Source organism: Pleurodeles waltl, chromosome 12, assembly GCF_031143425.1.
Source record: "Pleurodeles waltl isolate 20211129_DDA chromosome 12, aPleWal1.hap1.20221129, whole genome shotgun sequence".
Taxonomy (NCBI): Eukaryota; Metazoa; Chordata; class Amphibia; order Caudata; family Salamandridae; genus Pleurodeles; species Pleurodeles waltl.
This window is the reverse complement of record NC_090451.1, coordinates 208,412,935-208,438,287: the sequence shown is the minus strand read 5'-3', so window position 1 is coordinate 208,438,287 and position 25,353 is coordinate 208,412,935. Positions and strand designations below refer to the sequence as shown.

Below are 25,353 nucleotides of genomic sequence, written 5' to 3'. Positions count from 1 at the left end.
ATTATACGTAGTATAAGATAAGTGTCATTTGAAGTGTCACACATTTTGCAGTAGAATGTTATTCATCTGTACAGTGAACCCATGGGAATGTCACCTATAAGCAAACAGAAAACTTGGCAGCTATGTGCTGTAGTGTCTAAATGCTTTTATTAGGGTGTGGTAATCTCCGGTGCTGGGGTATTCACGAGTCTCATAGAAGTCATTATGACTGAATCAGGCTTTGGTTCATTTCTCAGAAATTCAGGGTCCTTTTGAGATTCGCTATATTTTTCATTAGCAGCAGAATTTCAGTCTTTAGTGTATCAGTGTAGACACTTTCGGTCTTAATGTTAAGAAAGGCCAGTACTAACAGCAAAAGTGGCTTTGGAGTTTATCTCAGCTGTATTGTATCCAATATGACCACCACCGTTGGTTGCAGTGTCTCAAGAGGTATATTTAGGTGATCCACACCCCTGGCTAAGACAGCATGGAAGTTGACAGTAATGTTATCCATGCCAGCGACAAGGGTGGGAGATGCCACTGGCATATAGGATAAACGGGTATCATATGAATCCAAAATGGGAGATCAGGCCCTGGAAGGGGATATCTTTATTTTTCTTCTTTCCAATGTGACACTGCGATAATGTACGTCCGGGAGGGGAAATTGTTGCCAGTCTACTTGCTCTTGTTGGAGACATAGAAGTGGGTCTTGACGCCATCCTGGGAGGAAACAGTTATAATGTGCTAATAGCACCTGGGATGGGTCTTCATGTGGAATTATAGGTGCCACAGGTCGGAAGGTAGTACATGCAGGAGGAGGACACGTAGATTCAGGAGGGCAGGAGGAGGACACGTAGATTCAGGAGGACATGAAGGACACTTTAGAGCATTTTGTCTCTTCTTTGGAGTTGAATATTAAGAGGGAATAGAAAATCTTGCTAGTTATATTTGGAGAAATGACAATTTGATGAGGTGATCCTAGCCTTGCTGAGTGGAGAGACGATGTTGTGGAAAGATAAGTTATGGGTGGCAATGGAACAGACTTCATAAGAGAAGGAGAAATATCCATCTTGATTGTTTTGAAGACAACAGCAATGGAGATCGTGTTGACATCATTCTGTATTTTTTCTAACACGCAGATGAGACTGGCGTTGATTGGTGCGTCATCTTCAACATTGGAGGAGATGTTGAGGGTTGGCAGCGCAGATTAGTGTTTAGGCTTACATGGCAGTGTTGATGGGTTTGCCCCCAATAGGTCAGTGTCCTGATTTCGATGGGTGTCGCACCATAGAAGCTTGCTCTCAATGGCAGTGATGATGTTAGATGATGCTGGTCTTGGATGGAGAGTAGCTGGGTGCGGATGCTCTCAACATCGACACCATTACAATGGACATCCATATTGAGTGGCATTGAGAACGGTGTCTTCGATATTGATGTCTACATTAAGAAACTATTTTCTTCACATCTTCCAGCCTTTTTAGGAGCTGGCTTTTTTCAGATGGTACATGCATTCTCCAGCCTCTTATTTCCTTTTCTCCTCCGCTCTTTTGGCTTTGGATATCCCTATGTGCCTTATGCTCTCCCGGTCTTTCAAAGTCCTTTTAAATATTTGTTTTCTCAAATGTCATATTCTTTAGATGAATCTTAGTCTAGTAGGTACAGACATTTTAAAGCAATGCATTGTTAAAAACCATGGAAAAAATCATTCTACTCAGCAATAAGATGTTAAAAATGTTGAGTGAAAGTCAGAAAAATGAAGTACTGGCAGAATTTTCATTAAAAAAAGGTGTGAAAAGGGACTCTTATGATTTTCCACAGCTTTTAATCTGGACTTATCAGGCTGCATTTTTCCTTCTTAGAATACCTTTCTGCCCATTTTGTACATCTGATGCTCAAAAGCAAGCTTAAAATTGGTTATATAGCGTGCAACAGGAATTAGCCAAGAAAAACGCAATCTTAAAGGCTGCTGTTCATCATATGGATGGACAATATTAAGGTCCATGCACCCAGCGGAGAATTATTCAAGTGTTTATGACTACCAATGAAGATCATACGATGCAGAACACACAAAACTAAATGTAATCAACATGATGTCTGACACAGTCAAGAGTCCAAAATAAAAGAATGTGAATAAAAACAATACATGTGAATCACACAAGTGAGAAATGGCATATTATGTGATTGAAACAGAGCACCGTACAGTCGAAATACAGCACATAGACTGATGTGTGCACCTAGAGGATTCCCAGAACTCATCAAAAGAAAATCACAGAGCAATTAAAGACTATCAAGAATATTTTGGTCAATTACTTAACCCCATATGCACCTTAAGATACCATGTTTGGACCATCATCACGTTAGTCTTTCTAAATGAGCAAACCACTAATGCAGCCCCTTATTTTCCCCAAGGGGCACTGTGCAATACAAGAGTCCACTCTCATTCCAGTTTCAATTAAGCTACAGTACCATGTTTTATGAAAATGTTTTACTTATGTAACACTTTTATACTTCAAATACAGTATTTTCTATTCATGGTGAAGGAGTTTGGACATTCATTTTTGACTACATCAAATTGCCATTTAATTGTTTCTGTAGTTTCATGGCTTACAAGTTAGCATACCACTCATATTTAGGACCACAATAACCCAGATTTCCTTAATAAAGTTTAATTTATGATCAATGGTGGAAGGGTGGCTTTGTCTATACGAGCTTAACAAACAAACGCGGACCATGTTCAGGACTGGTATGTGGCAGTCTGGCAGTACCCGAGCACATACCTAAAAGGAAATATCTCAACAGACAGACTAGTACTAAGCACAACGCAGGTCTACCTAAGCATGTGAGCTGTTTGGAAAACATCATTGATTATGCACCAAACTGACACTTCACCCCTACAATTCCATCATAAGCCACTGGCAGTAGAAAGGCGGTGTCCTATAGCCTAACACAACAGATAAACTTGGGAAAACTACAATTAGAAGTTCAACGTTGAATAAACAAACTAGAATGGACCCTAACACAGTAAAAATGAGCAATCTGTACTCTTAAGTCAGTGTTTAATCATCCAGGTGTCAGTGTCTTTATAATTTAGGAGGCTTTTTTAATTCTAGGAGTCCTGGCTAATGCTTATTAGTTCTTAAGAACGTATTCCCAATTAGATCCCAAACAAATTATTTTGCTAAAATTAATAGATCTGTTGTGTAACAATGTTCTCCTTGTTCATCTCAATATGTAATATGTGCAAACTTTGCTAATTATCCTAGCTCAGTGGTTCCCAACCTGTGGTCCGGGGGGACCGCTGGGGGTCCGCAAAGCCTTCTCAGGGGGTCCGCGAGAGCCTGGAAAATTACTAAATATTGACAAATATTGACAAATTAGGTCCCCAGCTTCCAGTAATGACTCAGATGGGAGTCCCCGGATTCCCATGATGATTCAGTGGGGGTCCACGGAAATCAAAAGGTTGGGAACCACTGTCCTAGCTGAAGAACCTGGAATTGCTCAAAGAAAATCAATTACAATTAACCAGGTTAACCCCTATTCTTGTTTGTGCACTCCCCATTCCACTTTGTGTTTCATTGTTTTTTTCGTTGCCTTTGGCAGAGTTATGGGTTCAGGAGGTATCCTCTCATTGGATAAACTTAGCAGTAGCTGTACTTAATTTTAAGTACTACATCCTTCCTTAATTCTAAACTGCTGTGAACCACTTTTATAGAAATTAGACAGGTCCTTTCTTAACCAATTGTACAAGCATGGTGCCCTGCAAGGTTATATCCTTTGCCTGCTGTTGGTTCTTGGGTGGAAAGTGCAAATATATGGACACTGTATGTGTAATAAAGACCACAGATAGTGCTTGAACATCCGACTTTATTTTAATTACTACTTTGCATGAAACTACACTTTTCATTTAACTAAGTAACTGGCACCCTAAGATCAAAATAGTAGCAACCCAAATTCTTACACTTTGACAAAGTTTGATTACAGGAGCTTACAATCGGTACATTAATCTATTATCATAAAGGATACAACTCACAATTATCGTACAGTGATAACATTACGTACGTAATTTCTTTGTATACCAGGAGTCAAGGGAGATCTACTAAGAATATTCAGATAATGATTATAGAGTACATAAAAAAACTAGCTTCAGTGCAATTGTACAAATATAAATCAAGGAAAAGAGTACAAGGGGCAAAAAACACACAGAATCAAATTACAGTGTAGCATTGATCCAGACTGGGGGGTGCCGCATTAGGGAAGATCTAAGCTTCAACTTACAGTTACAAAAAGAGTTCTGCAGAGGATCATCTAATCTAGACGATTACCACATAAACTCTTCTAGCTTTAGAAAGCTCACAAATGTATGGTCATAGATCAGCTGCATAGTCTTATTTTTCAAAGGGATAGGAAGAGTGTTTGGCAACATGACATCTAATAATTTTGTCAGGTAGCATTCAAGAGAAAGTCCATATGAACAGCAGGTGTGAACACTCACTGTAATTAATCGACTTATTTTGAATCCTTCCCACACAAAGGTCTTTGATTTGGAACAAGAAACTTTGCAATGATCAAGTAAACATGCACATCACAAAATGAATACTAAAAATGAACTAATACATCACTGCATCATTATATTTTCTCAAGAGAATTACTGGGGAAATGCACGTCGTCGTTAAGAGGAAGTTATGAGGAATGAAGTTCAAGGATTATGGAATTCAAAGATTCCATTTATTTAACTTCTCTTATATTAGCATAGCAGATACTTCACTGTGCAGCCCACTCCAAAATACTATTAGCCATCCTGTTCTCAATGACAGTGTCTTGAAACCCTTATCCTGAAGCCAATCCTCATCTTGTATAGGCTCCTCTTGCACCCCAAGTTCCCAGATCAATTTTGTTCTCATTCTTTCCATTTCAAAACTCTTAGCTTTAAAAGAGAAAAGGTGCTTGTGGAATAGACGGTTAATTACAGTTGATGACCCTTTCACTGCTCAAGTCTAGCATTAATAATTAATGTCTATGTCATCACCCTGAAAAAAAACACTATTTTTGGAATGCACATAAATATATCATAGCGATAGTCACAGTAATAACATGAATAGCTGTGCAGTTCACAGCGCCAAATGGAAGTAAATCGCAATAATGAAACAATTTGGGATTTTCGACAAAGGATGAATCATTTGGCAACATAAGATGGTATCAGCAGTCCAATCACTACCAACATAGTTTAACAGCTACAAGCATGGTGTATGGTATTGAAATTACAAAGTCTCATGTTGTACAAAGAAATATTGTGCAGCAGCTGACATTGTCATTTCTGGTGATCATGTTAAGGCACTGTCTGCATCTCACACATCAATAATACCCTAAATATAACAGCAACTTTGTGTTCCACTTCTCCCACAGGTAACCTTGCCAATGTCATGATGGACAGGATAACAGGGACTGACAAAGCCCCTCTGGATGAAGGCCCAGTGAGCACAACACCCCTGGAAGTGTGGACACTGAAGAGGAAGCTGGCCAATCAGGGACACCTGGGCAGTCAACAACAGTCAGCCTCACCCTGCAGCATTGGCTCCTCCCAGCCCTGTTGCATCTATATCACAGGCAACCATTCGCCCGCCAACCTGAGTCCCATGGACTGTATCCTCCATTGTGTGCCCCACAGTACAGGTACCAGAGTCTCCTCTTGTCACTCCTGACAATTATGGTTCTGCCACCACTGAAAGTGGGCACACTGTGCCAGGGTCACAGGCACGTGGGGGTAGGGTGCATGGGAGGGATGGTGTTGGCCAGAAGATGGGGACTCAAAGGAACAATACTGGCCAGGAAACCATCTCTCAAGTCTTGGGAGCCTACCAAAATTCCCAAGGCATGATGGGCGAGGTAATCACCATGATGGGGAAAATCCAACAGCTGCGGAGGGAAGCCATGCAGCAGGGACAGGCACAAAATGCCTGTCTGGTTTCTATTGCTGGGGTGCTGAGGGACATCAGCACTACCCTGAGTAGGTCTGCAGCACAACATCAGGCCTTTTCCACTAGTAATAACTCTTCAGGCCCTTCAACATGTGCGGCTGCTAGTGGAATTGAGGCCCTGCCAGGGGAAGGACATTCCTCAGACACCCCACCCTCTGTAGCAGAGGACCCCCTCGCAACTGTGGACGTCCACCCAGACATCCAGGAGGAGGAGATGCCAAGAGAAAACCCATAGCCAGGATGTGAACCTCTCCTGACTTGTTGCCCTTGTGTGCCACAGATACAGCCTTTTGACTGTTCTGAAACCAATCTCCATTTTCCCATGGTACAAGGACACTGGAGTTGTGTATCCTAATGGTGTAGCAGATTCCCTCATGATTCCAGCCACCATGTATGAACCCTTCACTGTTTATATTGTGTTTTTGTTAGTTACTGGTCACAAATATTGTTTTACTGTTCACAATAAATCACACTTGAACACAGGTCCTGTGTATGTGTCAGTTATCAACCATGTACAAATGTTATGCATGGCTACTATGCTATCAACATGTCCCTCTGTATTTTACAACCTATGTTATGAACATCACACGTGGACTATCGGCAGGAGACTCATTACATTAGGATTGCAACATGGACAATTTCAAAAACACTTGTATGCTACATCTACACACATTTATTGTAGACATGCAAACAGCACAGAGTATGACTGATAGAAACATCAGGATGTTTGCTAAGGTGTCAAACACTGCTAAACCACACAATACTGAAGTTAGGGAGATGTCAGTCTTCCTACAAGCCAGAAGGCATACAGATTGGTCCTTTGTATCACCGGGTAAAGCCTTATCACATAACCATACCTTTGCTTCCTAACAGTCATACCCCATGGTGCAGACAGATATCAGTACTGATGTCCCCAGTCCAGGGATCTTTCACTTACATTGGTCACATGCCTGTAGGCTTGCCACTCACCTATGTCAGTCCACGGGGACATGCACATTGGTCTGCAAAGTAGGAACACACTGACAGCTAGGTCCAAGGTAGTTTACATACATCAAAAACTATTGTGATGATAGAGGCTATGGTTCTACATTTTCATATGTGCCAGACACATATGGACACACAAATGACACCATATGACCACCTCCAGTACTCTACAGGTTATCTTGATGGGAAAACACAGTTCCACCCCGGTGTCCTGACAGTCTGGCCAGATTACCTATACTCAACATACACATTGCAATCATTACCTGGTTTCAGCCATGTCCACTTCTAATGTCTGCCTGCAATTCCCATCTCCTTTTAACACGGTCTGTGACTTGCCAAGGATGAGGAGCCAAACTGGAACTCAGCAAATATGTGAATCACATAGATAAGAGATAGGAGATAGCAGAAAACATTCCTCATTTCAGACAAAGTCATGTTCACAAGAGTGACTTTGCATGTTCATTAACAAAATATGACACTGTAGGCCACTCTGTTCTGTCCACAATACAAAACAGTCTACATGCACAACTCATTCGTAGGCATTGGAGCTACCTAAAATCTCATAGCTAATGGTAAAAAGGAGGTGACATGCTATCCATCAACTCTAGGTTACAAATTTAAATCATTGCAGCAAAAATATATCACATACCTTGAGTTAGTTGAAGTACTGATTGATGAGATCTGCCCTTGAGTCTCCTGCTTCATCCTCATCTGGCGCATCATCACTTGGCAAATCTGCATTTCCACCCACAGGTTCTGCTGACTCCTCCTCATCTGGTAGAAATGGTATCTCACGTCGCAGGGCAAGATTGTGGAGCATGCAGCAGGCAACAATTATTTCTTATTGGGTGAGTAGAGGAGGACTCCTCCTGATCTGTTCAGGCAGAAATATCTTGCCTTCAGGAGCCCAAACATCTGCTTCACAACACGTTTTGTCCTTCCATGGGCCTCACTGTAGCGGACCTCCCCTGGCGTGGTTGGGTACCTCACTGGTGCCAACAACCAAAGACGGTTATATATATATCAAGGACATGCACAATTGTGATAGCAGGAGATAAACTTTGCAAACACACATGTCAAATATGACATACCAATCAGCCAGGCCCTCTCTGTTTTGAGTCATGTCTTCATCAGTGGGATATTGCTGTTCCGCACGATGAAGTAATCATGGACTGATCCTGGAATCTTTGCACTGACTTGTGAAATGTACTGGCCAGCCAAACACACAACTTGAATGTTGATGGAGTGGTAGTTTTTCCTGTTCCTGTGTACCTGTTCATTGGCACTGGGGGGTGGGGGAGGGGGGAGGGGAACATGGCTACATTGGTGCCATCTATGGCTCCAACCACATGTGGAATGTGTCCCATTGCATAAAACTCTGCCTTCACATAGGCCAAATACGCATGTTGGGGAAACCTGATGTAGCTGGACAGGTGCTTCAGCACTGCTGACCATACATCCTTCAAAACCAGACTGAACATGGTCTGAGACATCCCTGCAGTTAAGGCCACTGTATTCTGAAAGGACCCAGTGGCCAGGAAGTGTAGCACTGACATCACTTGAATGATGGGAGGTATGCTATAGGAATTACGAATGGCAGGCATCAGGTCAGGCTCCAACTGATCACAAAGATTTATGATTGTATGCCTATTCAGCCGATATGTCTGGATAGTATGTCTTTCTTCCACGGTGTACAGGTCTACTAGTGGGCGGTACACTGGAGGTTGTCTTCCTCTCCTCATGCCGGGGTAACTATGTGGAAACATATAAAATTTGTAGGTGACATGAACAATGCACACATAATGAGCATATACATATACAACTCACACATATCCTCAATCGAGGTTGGTTACAACATTTGACATCTACAGGACCGCATATTGATATTCCACCTATGACACTCCCTTTGGTGCACATTCCCTCAATTTTCTAATGTACTATACATGCATATTTATCTGTGACTATCAGTGTTTGTTACTCCAACCGACTTTACAAGTAAAACACATTTTTAGCACACTATACATTACCAACGCACATAGAATGTTGAGAATAGGTGTACATTTATATCACCACAAATCCCTCTATTACATTGCTTTAACTACTCACATGCACAAATAGACTAATAAACCTGAAGGCAGTACTTACTGATAATTTGCACAATATAAGGATTTGTTAATGACGCAGATTCAAAACCTTTTCCATACATGAAATGTGCTCAAAATGGCTGCCGTCTGACCTACTGTACTGGACATGTGGAAGTGACCTAACTCCGCCGGCGGACGTCATCATGGCTTTAGGTGGTCACAACCGCAGTGGAAATTGCCATTTGAACACATTGCTGCCTTGGTGGACTTGGGCTAATGGCAATGTCCGCCAGCGGTGACGGTCCTGTCCGTAGCAGACATGACCGCCATCTTCTGCAGTGTTGCTCACTTGACTCCTGACACTGCTGCCAGCAAGATCTCCACTACCTGAACTGCTGTGTACTGCCTCTGGCAGCTATCATGTCACATCCTGCAGGTGATAGGGCCCCAGCCTTCACCCCAGAAGAGCTGGACAAGATCGTGGAGGAGGTCCTACCCCTGTATGAACAGCTATAAAGTGCACCAGAGGAGCAGGTGAGTCCAGTGGTATACCAATGTGTGAAACTTGGGGTGTATGATGGTGTACCTGAGGTGTGAAGTTGTGAAGTTGTTGATGCATGCAGATGCTAAACTGTGCTGGAGTGTCAACTGAGAGGATGGTAATGTGGTCCTACCTGCTGTCGCTGAAGTGTTCTGTCCACTTGTGTTGGTATGGTGCATGTGGACCTGACTTTTTGCTTTTGTCTGTGGCATCCACGCAGGTCAACTCCCATAAAAAAAAGGGAATATGGCGTGCCATTGCCAAGCAAGTGCAGACCCTGGGGGTCCACAGCCGGTAGAGCATCCACTGTAGGAAGCGGTGGGTGGACTTGAGACACTGGGCCCGGAAGACTGCAGAGGCCCAGCTGGGGATGTCCTCCCAACGAGGGAGGGCTACCCGTCGGACTCTGACCCCTCCTAATGGCCCACATTTTGGCAGTGGCCTACCCTGAGGTGGATGGGCATTTGAGGGCAGCACAGCAGCCACAAGGGGTAAGTACTGACTTAACACGTTTATGCCTCTGCCAGTTAGGTGTATGATGTCTAAGTATCTCAGCTGCGACAATGTGTAAGTGGTACAAGTAAAGGGTCTCCTAGGAAGACATAGTAGTACAGTTGCCAACTTTGATACTCAGATGTGGACACAGTATTGTGTATAGGGACATGTTACACACCTATGTCAACCACATAATATGATAGCATGTGGTGATGCACATGTGACAGTGTCATATGTGTACCTCTTCACTGCTATACATATGTGTAACCTGCAGTGTCATCCTTCCCACCTAATGTTCCACAGTCCATATACCCAATTGGTAAGTTGTCCAGCTCTTTGGCCTCTCACCAGTCCGATTCTACTGGATTTAGCTCTATGTGCAACATAGGGTCTGACAGATGAGTAACAGATTCCAAATAATCCTGTGTCCTGAAATCATCGGGAACTTCATGTGAGGCTGTCATCCCAACCAGGAATGTTACATGGCATACTTACTACACTCCCCCAGAGGTTATGGAAGTGTCCCCATTGTTATGTCTGCACTATACATTGGCAAATGTGATGTTTGATCAGGGTAGACATCCTGCATAGTGAAAAGTATGGTGCTAATAACGCATTAAAAGTACAAGACATGTCATTGAAATGCGTTTCCAAACATTTTATACCATGTACATTGTGTTGAAAAGGTAAGTGATTAGCCTGTATTTTGTCCATGCTACATAGGGCTGTACCATACTTATATGGGTGCAACATACTCTGTTTTGTGCCTACATAATGTGTCAATTGGTACTTTGTGACTACTGTTATGTGGAGGCCTCTACTTTGCTAGACTTACACCTTTGCTAATCTGAGGCAGTTATGACAGATTTTGTAATTGATAAGTTAATTTTTGCCTCACTTAACAGTGTAGCTAGGGTTCCATTTGACAAACACATGTTGGATGCATTGGGGTATGTTGTCAGTCAATTTGCTGGACTCTAGCTGTATGTGCCAATCATGGTTACCTTGGTAGTGGATTATGTCAGTGTTACTTCAGTCCTAAGGTGTTAGGTTACACATCGCTGGACATTTGCTAGTGATGTAGGTATCTGGATGTATTCATGTAGAAGTTTATACTCAGCATGAATAGTGGAATAGTATGCAGCTTTTATGGACATGATTAGTGTCCATTTTGTTGAAGATGTTGGTATGCTCCCTGTGGTTGTCTGTGGGCATATCCTGTGTCCTAAGTAGGTCCCTATTGCTGGGCATGTAATTGTTGTCTATGTGTCAATGAGTAAGTTTAGTGAGTTGCGAAACTCATTCTAACACTTTTTTAGATACTTGTGATAGATGTTTGTATGCCATGCTATGTTATTTTATGAGTCTCACAATTTGGGTATGCCACATGCAGGGATTTAATCTGAGGTATTTGACATGAATGTTATTGATAGAGCCACATGTTAGGTATGTGATTGCAAAGCAACATGCTGTGTTGTATTTGAAAAGAGTTACTTTCATGTAACATGACTATTGGTGATGGGCTGGGCAAGTGTGGATTAGGGGTAGGCATGATATTGTGTTGTCAGTTGACAGCATTTTCTAAGGATGATTTGTTGATAAACAGTGATGATCTGTATAGGGAGAGGCTTTGGATGTAGCCAATTCATCTTTTGCATGAATAGTTTGTGTTACAGCTGATTTGATGGGATGGTGATGTAGTGGTTAAATGGTTGTCTTATGTTGTGGTGATACTGTTGTCATAATGGATTGTTGGAAGTATGTAGTTGTGACATGATATAGGCTCTAAATGGCCCTTACCTGGGGCTTTATTAGACATAGATATGTTGCTAATGTTGTGTATTGTGTATGTTAAGAATGTGATGGTGCTTTCTCCCTCTCTGTTTCTCTACATCAGCATCGGCAGGCGAAGGAGACTGGGCACAGCCGAGTGGGGAAGTTGCTGGCCATGCGACCCGGAGTGCTGATAACACCAACACCGAGGGACCCAGTGGCCCGGAGGGTGAGGGGAGTGCCACAGGGGAGACAGGATCCACATCTTCATCTTCAGAATCCTCCTCCAGTAGACACTACCTGGTGGTGGCGGACCCATGTGGGACCACCCCAGCACCATCTCTGTCTGCCACCCCCCCTTACTACCACCACCCTCCCTGTAGCTCCCCACTCAGCTGGCCGTGCCTACTCACCCGAGAGGGTGGCCATCTCCTTTGCCACAGGTACCTCTGCCCCTGCTCCTACCCCTGTCAGCCCTGCTGCCCTCAGTGAGGAGGCTATTGACATCCTGAGGTCGATCTCTGTGGCTCAGTCGACCATTGTGAATGCCATCCAGGGACTGGCAACTTAGATCCAACAGAGTAATGCGTTCCTGGAAGGCATTCACGGTGCACTGGCTGGCCTACAGAGATCCTTTCAGGCTCTGGTCGCCACAATGACGGCAGCCAGTCACCCTTTGTCTACCGTCCCCTTCCACCTTCCTCTTCCCAATCCCAAACCCCTCCTCCCAGACCGAGCAAAAGCACACAGACAGACAAGCATGCATCCACCTCAACATTCAAGGGTTGCTTTGACAAACACAAGCACCACAAAGACACACCACCGGCATGCGCTCAAGCAACGGACAAGTTAGTTACCTTCGGTAACGCCTTACCTGGTAGAGACACAGACTAGCCGCAGATTCCTTATCTTAGAATTCTCCCCAGGCGTCAGACTGGATCCGGAAACGTTTCCTCAGCAGTACCTGCGTGTCAGTAGAGGGCGTCGAGCAACTCCGCAGCGACATCGTCAGCGGAGTTTATATAGTCCCTCCCCCCACACGCTGATGTCAGTTTCTTCTGTGACTAGAATCTAAACATCAACGCGGACCCACAAAGAAACTGGCAGTGGAACAGTGTATATGCCAACTAGGATGGAAAAATCAAGATGTTATGCGTACAATAACGATAAGACATCGGAGACTACCCAAAGGGAAACTGAAGGGAACACAGTTTGCAAGCGGGAGGATGGGTGGATCGATAAGGAATCTGCAGCTAGGCTGTGACTCTACCAGATAAGGCTTTACTGAAGGTAAATAACTTGTCCATCTGATAAAGACAAATAGCCGCAGATTCCTTATCTTAGAATTCGATACCAAAGCAATATCAATCCAGGAGTAGGGTTGCGAAAAGGATCTCACCAGTCTCGCAATGAACATCCCGGTAATGAAGAGGAAATAAGCCAGGCACGAGACAGACATGTTGAGAAGATAATGTAAGTTACCCCCAATGAATAAATGACCGACATATCAACAGGAGATATGATAAGTCGTGACTGGAAAGGAATGTCTCTGAAGGGCACGTGGTTGTGATCATGACAAGAGAGGTAGGCAGAGCTGCCAATAATGAACTGAATGAAAAAGGGGTAGAAATGTCCAAAGGACTGTGAGAGATAGGTATGTAACACGCATCAAAGGACAATGTGTCGAGATGAAACTGGAAAGAAGAAACAGGTAACAAAAAAGGTACCAGAAGGACTAGAGTAAATGTGCTAGTGACAGCTGTATCACTACAGAAATAGATAACCCCAAAACAGAGCAGACGTGTGAAGGAACACACAAGCAAAAAACAGAAGGACATGATGTACTGAAGTAAATAACAGAACACCTGAAGGTGCACAAAGACAAACAGCAATGGATGTCCTAGAAGAACTAGGAGAAACTAGCTCTAGAACCCAATGGGACGATAGAGTTGGAAGGAATAAAAGTCCTGCCCAAAATGTGCAAGACCACATGTACACCATAGACAAAATAGAGCAACACAGGAGGGTTGGTAATTCATGTCTGCCCCATAGATGGTCCTACCTGTGGAGGTTACATGGCAGTCAGGAGTCAAGTTCGGGGCACACATCTGTGCTTTGTGTGAATACAGACTGTTAGATAAATGGACTGGCCTCTGGCCTTTTATATTTTTAGAATGTTTAACTTAATAATTATTAGGACCAACAAGTAGTTGTTTTCCTGGTTACATTTTTGTCATGCATTTCTTTCCCCAGTATGGAGTTGTTCCTGGCTGACAATAGTTGTGTGTGTTCTGCTTGGGCTATGTGTGTTTTGCTTAGGCAGTATGTGAGGTTGTGGCAATCTTTTGTATTAAAGTGGTATGGTATCTGTTGTGTGATGGACAGTTGTGTGTCCAAGAGGTTTTGTTGTGTTGGTATTGTGTGTTGTTTGTGTTGAGGTGTTTGTTGGTGTGCTGCGTGGCTTTGTATGCTTTGACTGTGTCTGTGATATGTGCATGAAATATTAGATAGGGTGTTCTTGGAAAGTCGATGTGCAAGTCGTGTGATTGTGTATTTGTATGTAATATTGTGCCTGTTGGTGTTACGTTGTGATGTATGTGTGATGTGTACCCTGATAGTTTCCCCTGTGGATCCTGCCAAGTGATTAGAGATGGTGCTGTTGTGTTGTGTTTGAGATGTGTTGTGTTGTACTGTGTGAGTGTGGGCCTGTGAGGTGTTTCCGTGCGTACCTGTGAGTGTTAGTGAAGTGTGTATGTGTGTTTGGTGGAGTATTTGTTGTGTATATGCATGTGTATGTGTGATTGTATGTGAGTGTGCATGTAAGTGTGCAGTTACGTGTGTCGCCCTCGCACCCCCTTCTCGAATGTCAGTTGTGCGAGTGTACAAAAATTGCCAATCTACAACAGTACCAGGTAAGAGTGTGCTGTCGTCGTTACAGATTCCAGAGTCTTTGGCCGAGCAGGAGCAGCGGGGAGCTGTGTAGTTCATGTTCCATAGCGGCTCCCTGAAGGTCAGTGTCTCCTTTTATGCAGTTGGTTTCCGCCTGGGTTTCCGTGGTGGAAACCTTGGCGGTGTGAAACCTCTTAATCTATCCGGCAGAAACAGGGTCTCCGTAGGCCTGCAGGTGGCAACCGTCATCCGTGGCGGTCAGACCACAGTGGCGCTGCCGGCAGTACTTTGGCTGTATTCTGTTGGAAATACCGCCATGGCCATAATTTGGCGGACTTCTCCACCAGCTTATTGGCAGTACGACCGTCACCACCAACATGGCGGTCCTGAAGACGACAAACTCGTAATGAGGCCCTAAATGTTCCAACCGTAAGCATGCACAAATCCGTAACAAAACACAAGGAAAGGAGGCTACTGTTTATGAAGTGTGCATCTAAACAAACAGTTTAAAGATTTGACAGTTGCTACTTATATGTTCAGCATCCATACAATCACAGTAGACAGCAAAGTCTAGGTCAAATGTAGGCTTAACAGCACTTCTGGTCCACGCTAATCAGCACCAATACACCTTACACGCCAAACAGACAAGAAAGCACTGTACAGTACTTATCTATCCACGAGTTGCATAACAATGTGAACAATAAGTCTTTTTGAAACAGCAAATATCTCAATACCCATGATCCATGATGAAACAACTGCCAACAGTGTTGCTCACATCAAGCACAGAGTAAAAAGACTGAGAACAACAATAATTGTCCTTCCAACAGCTAATTTAAACTGATCAGAAAATCCACCAGGTCTGACAAAAAAAACCACAATCAAACATCCAACATAAGCTATGAGAATCAATAAGTAATGCTCATGTAGTCAACGAAACCCAATGTAGATGAAGAGAACCAAGTCAACTGACCATATAATCAGCATCAAGGCAATAATCATCAGAGACCAAAAGCCAAAGAAAATTTCACGCAAACAATAATAGACACAAACTGTGCTGACGCTACTACTTGTAATATACACCTACCTGTTTAAATGAAAAGCAATCAAGTATCTACTGTAATCCAAAAGTCAGGCCACCAATGATACAATAAGATTTTTGGCAGTTGTGCCTATATTCCCGCTACTTACCCTCATCCTCTTCTGGAGACTTCCCTTTGGCACCTTCATTTTTATTACTATTCCTTTGTGATTCAGAAGAACTGAAATAGTGAATTCCTCCTACAAAATATAAACAAAGTGTAATTTTGAAGTAAGTGACATCACAATACACTGTAAGGAAATAGTGTACACAGAAGATAGAAAAGTAGAGCTTGAAAAATAATTTGAACTGGGAAATCTGGAGCAGGAAGCACAGAATGCACACCTTAAACACTGAACAAACATTTCCAACAACCTCACTGCTTCATGTCATGAGTGTAACTGTCATGTCTGAACACCAATGAATGCCGGGACCTGCCCAATTTATGAGTATTAACAGAAGGATGAAGTTGCTAATAACTTACACTGCCGTTGAATGTTTTGTGGTTTAATTAGTGTATCTTTCACCATTCAAAAGAATCTGGAGAGCTGGGGGTGTGGCCTGCATTGCAAATTGGTGGCTGTAGTTTAGTAAGCTCTGTGCCCCGAACTCTGGTATGCTGCATTTATCCTGTCCCCACGGATTCATCGGCAGGATTAGATTAACCAGAGGTACGGTCAGAGCAGTAGGGATACCGTTGAGCTGTTACCTGCCCAGATTCATTCAACACAGCACCGACTGATGCGTTGCTGCTCCTGAATGAGGCCCGAGCTCGCGAAGCGCCACAATACAAAAGTCTGGGAAAACCCAGAGATGATTACGGCCCTTTCTGGAGCACAGAGAGGCGAAGGTAAGCATGGGGGGGAGCCTCACTGATCCTTATTCTCACCTCGGACAGTCTTTTATCCCCCTGTTTGTGGCGAGGCATCCGGCCTCCCCTGCACTGCAACCACAGATACTGGCTACCCAGATTGAGGGGATTGGCACCGGGAGTGGCTTAAAAAGGAGACACAGGTCACCTTAACCTGCCAGACTTCACAGAGTGTGATACCCATATTGCCTTATCGGGTCCCGCTGAGACTGTTGGACCCGCAGAGCTGCTAGTGCTGCATTTTGACAGAGGCGCAAGCAGGCTCTGCTCCCTCCTGAGATTATTTGCCGTGCCTTCTATGGACACTATGGACAACTAAAGCCACAAGGCTGCTTGTGCTGCACATGCCTGGTAACTTGGAAGAGCAAGCGGGTCCTACCCAAGAATAGTGTCTTCTACCACACTGTGACACAGGCCAATTGCGTCGCCGCCCTTTATGAGGAAAGATAGACAACAGAGATGGGCTCAGCAGACCACAATAAACCAATTCACTGCTCCAGTATCAGGCACTGGGTTAAACCCTCTGCCACAGGAACCCCCAGGATGTGGGCCAGAACCCCAGGGTCTGACTAGTGGCCAGCTGCTAGCTGCAACAGAGGCCTTAAGTGAGGTTGTTCAGGCAAAAATTGAGGCTGTCTCAGGATGTAGGTCTCCTGTGTGCGGATCTCCGCGGAGTGGCGGAATGCGCCTTATCTACCAAGCAGGAAGTCTTCTGATTGCAGGGGTAGGTTGTCTCTCTACGGGCTGAACTGGCGTCCTTATCGACCAGAGCGAATATGCTAGCGGCCAGGTCTGAGGACTCAGAAGGCCACTCACGCCACTGCAACCTTCGCTTCATAGGCTTCCTGGAGGGGGTGGAGGGACAGAGTCTGGAACTCCTTCTTGAAGGCTGGATAAGCACGATGGTCCCCTCTGCTCAATTGTCCACATGTTTCAAGGTCAAGAGAGCTCATCACACCTTGGTGCTTAGGCCTCACGCATGGGCCTTCCCCCACACGCTCATAACAAAGGTTCTCAACTATAGAAACAGGGATGCTATACTTTGAGCAGTCTGTCAGGAAGGAGACCATAAATCTGAGAATCATGTAATACGTATCTTCCCCAATTATACTTAGCAAGTGCAACAGCTGCGCCAGACCTTTGAGGGAGTTAAGCAAAAACGGCTATGGGACTCCGCTTTATGCTCCTGTACCGCACCAAATTGAAGGTATTACACAACGACTGCGCGCACTTCTTCACCAGCCCTGAGGCGGTTGGGATTGCCTGGAGATCCATGGCGACGGTAGAATCCCCACACCAACCCCCCCAGGCCTCTGACAACCATGTGAAGAACCTCTGTAGTCCAGGCAATCAGGGAAAAGGAGAAGCCACGTCAGCACATCTATATCCACCTTCCGGGTGGTGGGTAGGCGTGGTGGTACACTGGACCTGGAGCAGCAGAAATCAGAAAGAGAGGCAGAAATGGCACTGGTCGAAGCGGTGTCAGCCTCTGGCTCAGACTCCAGCACTGCAGACGTGGTGGTGGGGAAGACACCAGACTTGGGAGAGTTGTGATCCCGATGATTGTCCCAGCAGTGCGAGTATCCTATTCCAGATCATACTGAGTGGAGGATTATTTTCTCCCCCTTCCGTTGGGCGTGGCCTTTCTGTTTGGCGACTAGGGAGTAGGGTGGGTGGGTGTCAACAGCGACCACCTGCTGCTACCATTGATGAGTCCGAAGTATTGATCATTGATGATGACTTGTGGGGGAATTGTACTGAGCTAAACAGGGTTGGCTGGACCCACGCCTCCCACTCTTTCTCTCCCTTTGCTCCTACACCTTGGTTTCTGAATTCTTTTGGGATCATGCATTGGAACAAGGAGTGTGAAGGACTGTTTGTGGTGCTGAGTGAGTGTGTGCTATGTCCACCATAGGTGTGTGATTGGGGCTAACAGGGTCGTCAGTGGCCAACATGAATGCCGGGCTCTGATTCCCCACTTCTATCATTGCGGTTGAAAGAGGTTTGTGTGTATGTGTAGGCTGTTTGAGAGCCAGTATTGTTATTGGGGGGGTTAACTAGTGATCGTGGGAGTAATGGGTTTTGGGGGATTCGGAAGACACAGGCTGCTCTACAGTGTTTACCTGGTGGGTGGGATGGGATTTTGTCTGTTTGAATTGTTTTTCATTTTGCAGCAGGGACATGGTGGTGGGTGGGGGTTGGACTTGGTGAGACTTGAAGTTCTACAGGGCAATGGCTACACGCTTTTAGGTAGTGACCTGGAATGTGAGGGGTCTCAACTCTTGTGTTAAAAGATACAGGATTCACACATACCTCATATGGCAGTGCATACAGAATGCTCTGCTGCAAGAAATGCACCTCCTGGACAGTAAGGCCCAGAAGGTGCAGAGGAAATGGAGGGGGAAATTCTACTCTGCTACATTCTCCAACTATGCCATGGGAGTATCCGTTTGGATTGTGCCTCAGGTCCCATTTCGGATGCAAAGTTTAAAAGCGGATTTAGAAGGTAGATACCTTTTGCTATGCGATCTACTGGATGGACATGAAGTCTGTCTTCTGAATGTGTATGCACCCAAAACAGATAATGGGTTGTTCTATCTGAAGTTAGAACATGAAATCCCCCCATATCAGGGAACCCCCATACTCTGGGCTGGGAATTTCAACTGTGTACTGGATGGTGATTGGGATCGACAACCCAACCCCGGTTGAGCACGAAACCCAATATGGTGGCTGCACTGCATGAGGTGATAGGCTGAATAGGCTGACTAGATGTCTGGTGAATGATGCACTCAAACGACAAGAAATACACTTGCTATGTTCCAACACATAATACATATAGCCGTCTTGACTGCTTTTTGGCCTTTTGGCCACAGAGAACATTGCTACCCAGGTGGTGCGGTCACAGATACTAGGTAGATTTCTCTCAGATCATGCACCACTCCTACTAGACTCGAATGTGGGCGGTGAGAGACCCCTGGTGCCCCTAAGTAGACTTCTTCCAGAGGCCCTCACTGATCCCTTTTCTAAAGGAGCTCAGGTCGATGACAGCAGGTTACTTTGCCTCCAACTGGTCCACATCAACCTATAGGGGCATAGAGTGCGACGTCCTGAAGGCAGTGACAAGGAGGCTAAAGACATCGCCTGGAGGCTCAACTGCTTGGGGAGGAAAGACATTTACAGCGTGATGCACCAGTGCTGGGGGCCCAGAGTGCACCAATGCCGGTGTCCCGTAGAGCAGTGGAGGGGACCTGGGATAGGCTGGACACATTAGTTCATGTGATTATTGCCAATTACTACATTGAGAGGGTGATAAATCCTGATACCTACTGCCATGGTTGCTCAAGAGGGAACAACCACTCTGGTGATCCTATCTCTAAGGCAACATGATGGCACTCTTGCAGGGTCACAGGTGACAGTCAACCTCCTTCTGCGGGACCACCTTGCGTCAGTTTATGATGCACAAAAAGTTAATAGATTAGAGAACATGTGTGATTCCTGAACCCGCTTCCACTCACTCGCCTCACAGCCACACAGACTGAATGTCTAGAGTTTGGAGAGGCTATTCGGGGAATGGCACGGTGTAAGACGCCAGGCCCAGATGGCTTGCGAGCGGAATATTGCCAAACATATTTTGTGCTCCTCCTTTTACACCTGCAAGAAGTGCTGTTAGAGGCGCAAGGGCGTGGGATACTGCTGCAGACCATGCGTGAAGCACAGATAGTTATGCTCCATAAACCAAACAGTGACCCCTTGGATTCCAGTTCCTACCAACACCTGTCCATGTTGGGAGTCGATGCAAACATTCTTGAAAGAGCCCTTGCCACTAGACTACGTGGCATGGTCACTCATTTAATACACAACGACCAGTGTGGCTTTATGCCTGGGCGGCTGTCACACATCCAACATTCGGTCGCTGACAGTGGGATGGAAGCGGCGCTGGTTGCTTTAGATATCCAGAAAGTGTTCAACACTCTCAATTGGGAGTATCTCTAGGAGGTTCTTCGGAGAATGAGATTTGGACCGGCATTTCTGTCCTTGTTGGATCTACTTTATGATAATCTGGTCACAAGGGTTCGAACAGGACCACTAGGGTCGGAATGGATCCCCCCCTCAGAGGAGTACAAGGCAGGGGTGCCTTTAATAACCACGCCTCTTCACTTTAGTGATGGAGCCGCTGGCGATACATCATCGCAAGACATGGCCGTTTGGAGGATTGCAGTGGGGAGTAACAACCATGTTGTTTCATTTTATATGGACAACGCACTGGTGTATGTCCACACCGATAACAGTCTGTCGACTGTTACACATCATGTCTTACTTCGAGGGGCGGCGGGCCTCCGGGTCAATAAACAGAAGACAGTACTATTCCCACTGGTCGCACTGGCAAGGAAAGGCCCCACTGAACTTCCTATGACTCAGCTTCAAAGGGAAGTCGCTCATTTTTGGTATCTGGGGATCCAGATTGCAACTGACCTGGTGGTTCACTACTGCCTTAATATGGGTAGAGTTCTTCAAGGCCTAGAGGAATCCATTAGTTTCTGTGCATGCCAGAGGTGGTGGGCAGAGTCGCACTGTGTAAAATGGTTTTTCTACCTCGCTGTTTATACGTCCTGCAAAATGCTATGTACAAAATTCCACCAACTACCTTCACTCAACTTAATAAACTCCTAGTGTCCCTAGTATTTGCAGATAAACGCAGCAGAGTCAAGCTTGATTTCCTGAAATTAGACACCAACCTAAGGGGTCTGGGATTACCAGACCTCAGACTGTATTACGTTGCGAGCCTCCAGCAATATGCCGCTCAGTGGTGCTCAGAGGACCCCAATATGGAGAAGTCTCTAAGTGGTCCGGGGGGTGATGGGCAGAACTCCCACAGTGGCTCACGTTGGGTGCGGGTACATCCGGAGGTGGTCAGCAACGCCAGGGTGAAACTTACTCAGTTTTATTACCTGCACCAAGCCTACCTGACCCCTCTGCGTTTACACAGAATTGATAGTGCTCGTTCAGCAGAATGCCCACTCTGTGGGATGACACAGGTGACCTTTCTCCATATGGCGTGGAACTGCGGCACCTTGCGGAAATACTGGGAGGGAGTCCAGGGGTCACACAGGTGTCAATAGAATCCTCTGTAATACACTGTTTACTTGGAGTGCTCCCGATGCCAAAACAGGGGGACCGAATCAGCCACAGATTTGCACAGCTGGGTCTAGTGATGGCTAAGCATAGGGTGGCCATACACGGGACCCCATCCATAACCACGAAGGGTGATAGGTGGCTCTATGATATGCAAGAATGGGGCGTAGCAGAAGAGACGCGCCTATGAGCGGAGCGCACCGATGAAAATGCCGAACAGGATTTAGACATATGGGAGGATATGCTGAATAGCCTGTCAGATATTGATGCTCTGGCACGCACCCCTCACTCGACCCCACTGAGCCAAGACCAAGAGAGGCTCCACATAACCAGCTCGGGGGGATAGGTTAGAGTTTGAGAATGTATAACCCCTACATGTTAAGACCTTTTGGAGGTTGGCATGGTGAGAGAGAGGTAATACTGCTTAGTCCTCCCCGCTCCCCCTCCTATGGGCCAATGGTCCGCTGTCCCTTCCCCACACCCCTTCATGCTCCCAAGGCCAGTCCCTGTTGTGCTGCAGTTTTTTCTTAATATAAGTTGTTCATGCAAATGTTCTAAACTCCCTCCTGTGTTATTGATAATGTACAGTTGATTCACTATGCAATTTATATTTAGGGACAGTTGTGCTGAAAACGTGGCTGCCCTGCGCGGCACCTCAGTACTCATACTCTGCCTCCATGTCATAATTTTGAATCAACACCAATAAAAACATGGTTTAAAAAAAAAAAAAAAAAAAAAAAGAAGCTGGAGAGCGGTAGTCATAACAAGATAAATCTCTGAAGCCAGCTAGTGTACCTGGGACAACTAACATAGCAAGATGTAAAAAGGTGCCATTACAGAAAACACACATTTGATATTACAAGTTTTGTTTTAACGGTGATAAAAAAAACTGTAGGAGGTATGCAATTGAAAGGAGATATTTAAACAAAGGATACCTCAACAAAGAGATCACATCTATGGTTAAAACAGAGTGACCTAGATAACAATGCAGCAGACCAACTGCCAAGGGTGGCTGAAGAAGAGGATCACCCCAAATGGAAATTGCACACTATGCAAAAACAAGGTCCATAACTACTCTTTCTGAAGTTGGAGCCTCTGTTCCGTGCATGTGAAAACCCAGCTAGGAGGCAGTGCAAATAGAACAATATACCCTTCCCTTATTGGTGAATAAGGAGAAAGGCTTAAGTGGAATGACTTCTGTGATGCTATTAATTGTGTTTGTCCAATGACTGTGTTTCACCACTGCGCATATTAGTTGCTCAATGTTCACCAGTAGCACATTATATTCTGTATTCAGTTTAGCTGCCTATTGGCTTTGACATGGCATTAGACATTACATTCTGTATTCAGTTTAGCTGCCTATTGGCTTTGACATGAAATTAGACATTACATTTGCTATTTAGGTTAGCTGCCTATTGGCTTTGACGTGGGGTTAGACATTGCAGTTGAGACATTGCAGATGAGCTGTGTTTTTCCACAAGATGGACCAAGCTGTTTTCTTCACACCAGACCTTAGCTGATAAGAGCACGTAGATTTTGTGTTTACCTCGCAATCCAGTCTGAGAGCTTGGGAGAATTGGCCACTCTCCAGGTCCTTCGGTTCTCACACTGAGTTTGCTTTTAAGGATGACTCTGGGCTACAGAGAGGTAGATTGAATCTACTTTGACTTCAGACAGGAGCTAGACGTCAGTTGCCTGTCTCCCGTTTGGGTAGAGAATCTCTTTCTCGCAGTTGACCGGAGTCATCAACTTGCAGACCCCAGAAAGATGAAGCTGAGCTATAGGCCCTACAGTGATGAATTTTGGCTTTTATGCTTTGCTTTGAAGTTATGCTATAATATAATCTGTATACATTGCAACTGAGAAGTACTCTGATATATTTTTCTTTCATTGCTGCGACTACTTTTGAACGTGTGCTTCCAATCTACTAACTTCGTCTCTCAGGAACCTCGTGGTGGAGAATTAATAACAATAAATGGCTTCTTTAAACTCAGAAGTGCATTCCAGAGAGGTTCTGTAAGCTCGGTTATAAGATAAGAGGGAAAGCAGAACATTTTGGCTTAGTCGTCAGTTTTCGGAGTCGGAATTTGAGATTTCTTAGTGCACAATTTAAAAGTGTAATTGTTTTTTGTTGTTTAGAGAATTACAGAAGCACAGCAGACCATGTTTGAAAATGCATGTGACGTTAAACTGCCTTATGGTGCTGTGAGAAACATGTTTTCTTGCTGTGATAAAGCATATTTAGAAAATGTGCCTTTTGAAAGAAATGATGCTCCTTTTGTTCTTGACAGAGGGGTTTGGATACTTTTATCTGCTTACAGAAAAATGCAGGAGAGATGTAGGCAGTTAGCACATGAAAATAAGAATTTACGTGAGCAAATTAGCCAGAACACATTAATGCAAGATAATGCTGAAATCTATAAAACTGCTGTTTTAGAATAATCTGGCTTTTCCCATTCCAGTAATGAGGGGGTTAAGACAGCTGTGAGCCAGTCTGAGCCTCCGTGTGAGCAGAGCATAGAGCAAAACACCCCGCATTCCTTAACTGATAACACTGAGAACAGAGCTCAGAATGTTATTTACAGACCGCTTCTGTAAAGAAAAATTCATTACATGGCAGAAGTACCGTCGCAAAATGTGCAGTTACTGGCACAAGTAAAACAAAAGATTTTAGAGTTTCTTACTATTTGCACTAAGCAAGGGACACCAAGTTTCATTAGCTTGTTTGATTTTTGGAAACAGTATAGCCCTTATCTGAGTGAAATCCTAACACTTTGGTATAAAGTCACTAGGAAAAAATATAAGCAGCTGCGCGCTTTTAATTTGGCAAATGAAATAATTCAGACTTTAGGTTTCTGTGCAGTGCAAGAGGGAAACACTGATTTACATGTAAATCAGGAACAGGGGAAGACAAGAGTGCCCCTGGAACTTTGGAGTATGGAAACTGAAATATCAAGCATGTAGTGGGTGATGAATTCACCTAAATCTCACAGTTTAGGACAGGCACAGGAAGCTAGTATCATAAACTGGATCTCGTACATGCAAGACAGGGCTAGTGTCACTGCAGCCCTACATGAACAGGTGTCACAAGCCACTTTTCAGGATGTGGAGAGGGTGCAGGGAGTACCACAGGTAAAAGAGTCACCAGTGAAATTGAGTGCACCATTTGAATTTGTGTCCCCTGAGGATAAAAAGCATGTTTGTTTGACCAATGATTAATTGACTGAAAAGTGGTTTTCTAGCACAGGAGAAGGAACAGCGTTGTACAATGTGTGTCGGACTTTAAAGCAAGAGCTGCTTGAGATGCGTCATTTTTACACTGATTCTTGGTTCACTGCCAATGGTTTAGCCGTTTGGTTTTCCACATGGCTTGTACATAACTGGTTCAATTCGCTTGTAGATGTTAAAGAGAAAAATTCAGAGTCTGAAATGTCCATCCAGAATTCTGACTTAGTGGGGATGGCTAAGTGGGTGCACCAGAAATGTGGACATCTGGGAGAAAAAGCCACTTACAGGTGGGCAGAGATGAGAGGGATGCACATTCCCTTAGA

The 25,353-nt window shown here is 44.6% G+C and overlaps 1 protein-coding gene across 1 annotated transcript in view; it reads right to left on the bottom strand.

The window, feature by feature from the left end:
* The window catches only part of SPG7 (SPG7 matrix AAA peptidase subunit, paraplegin), a 462,707-nt gene that overhangs the window by 387,219 nt on the left and 50,135 nt on the right, over positions 1 to 25,353 (bottom strand). The window contains exon 3 of the mRNA XM_069216631.1: positions 15,909 to 15,998. Coding sequence (XP_069072732.1) covers positions 15,909 to 15,998 — 90 coding nt within the window. The remainder of the gene's footprint in view (positions 1 to 15,908; positions 15,999 to 25,353) is intronic.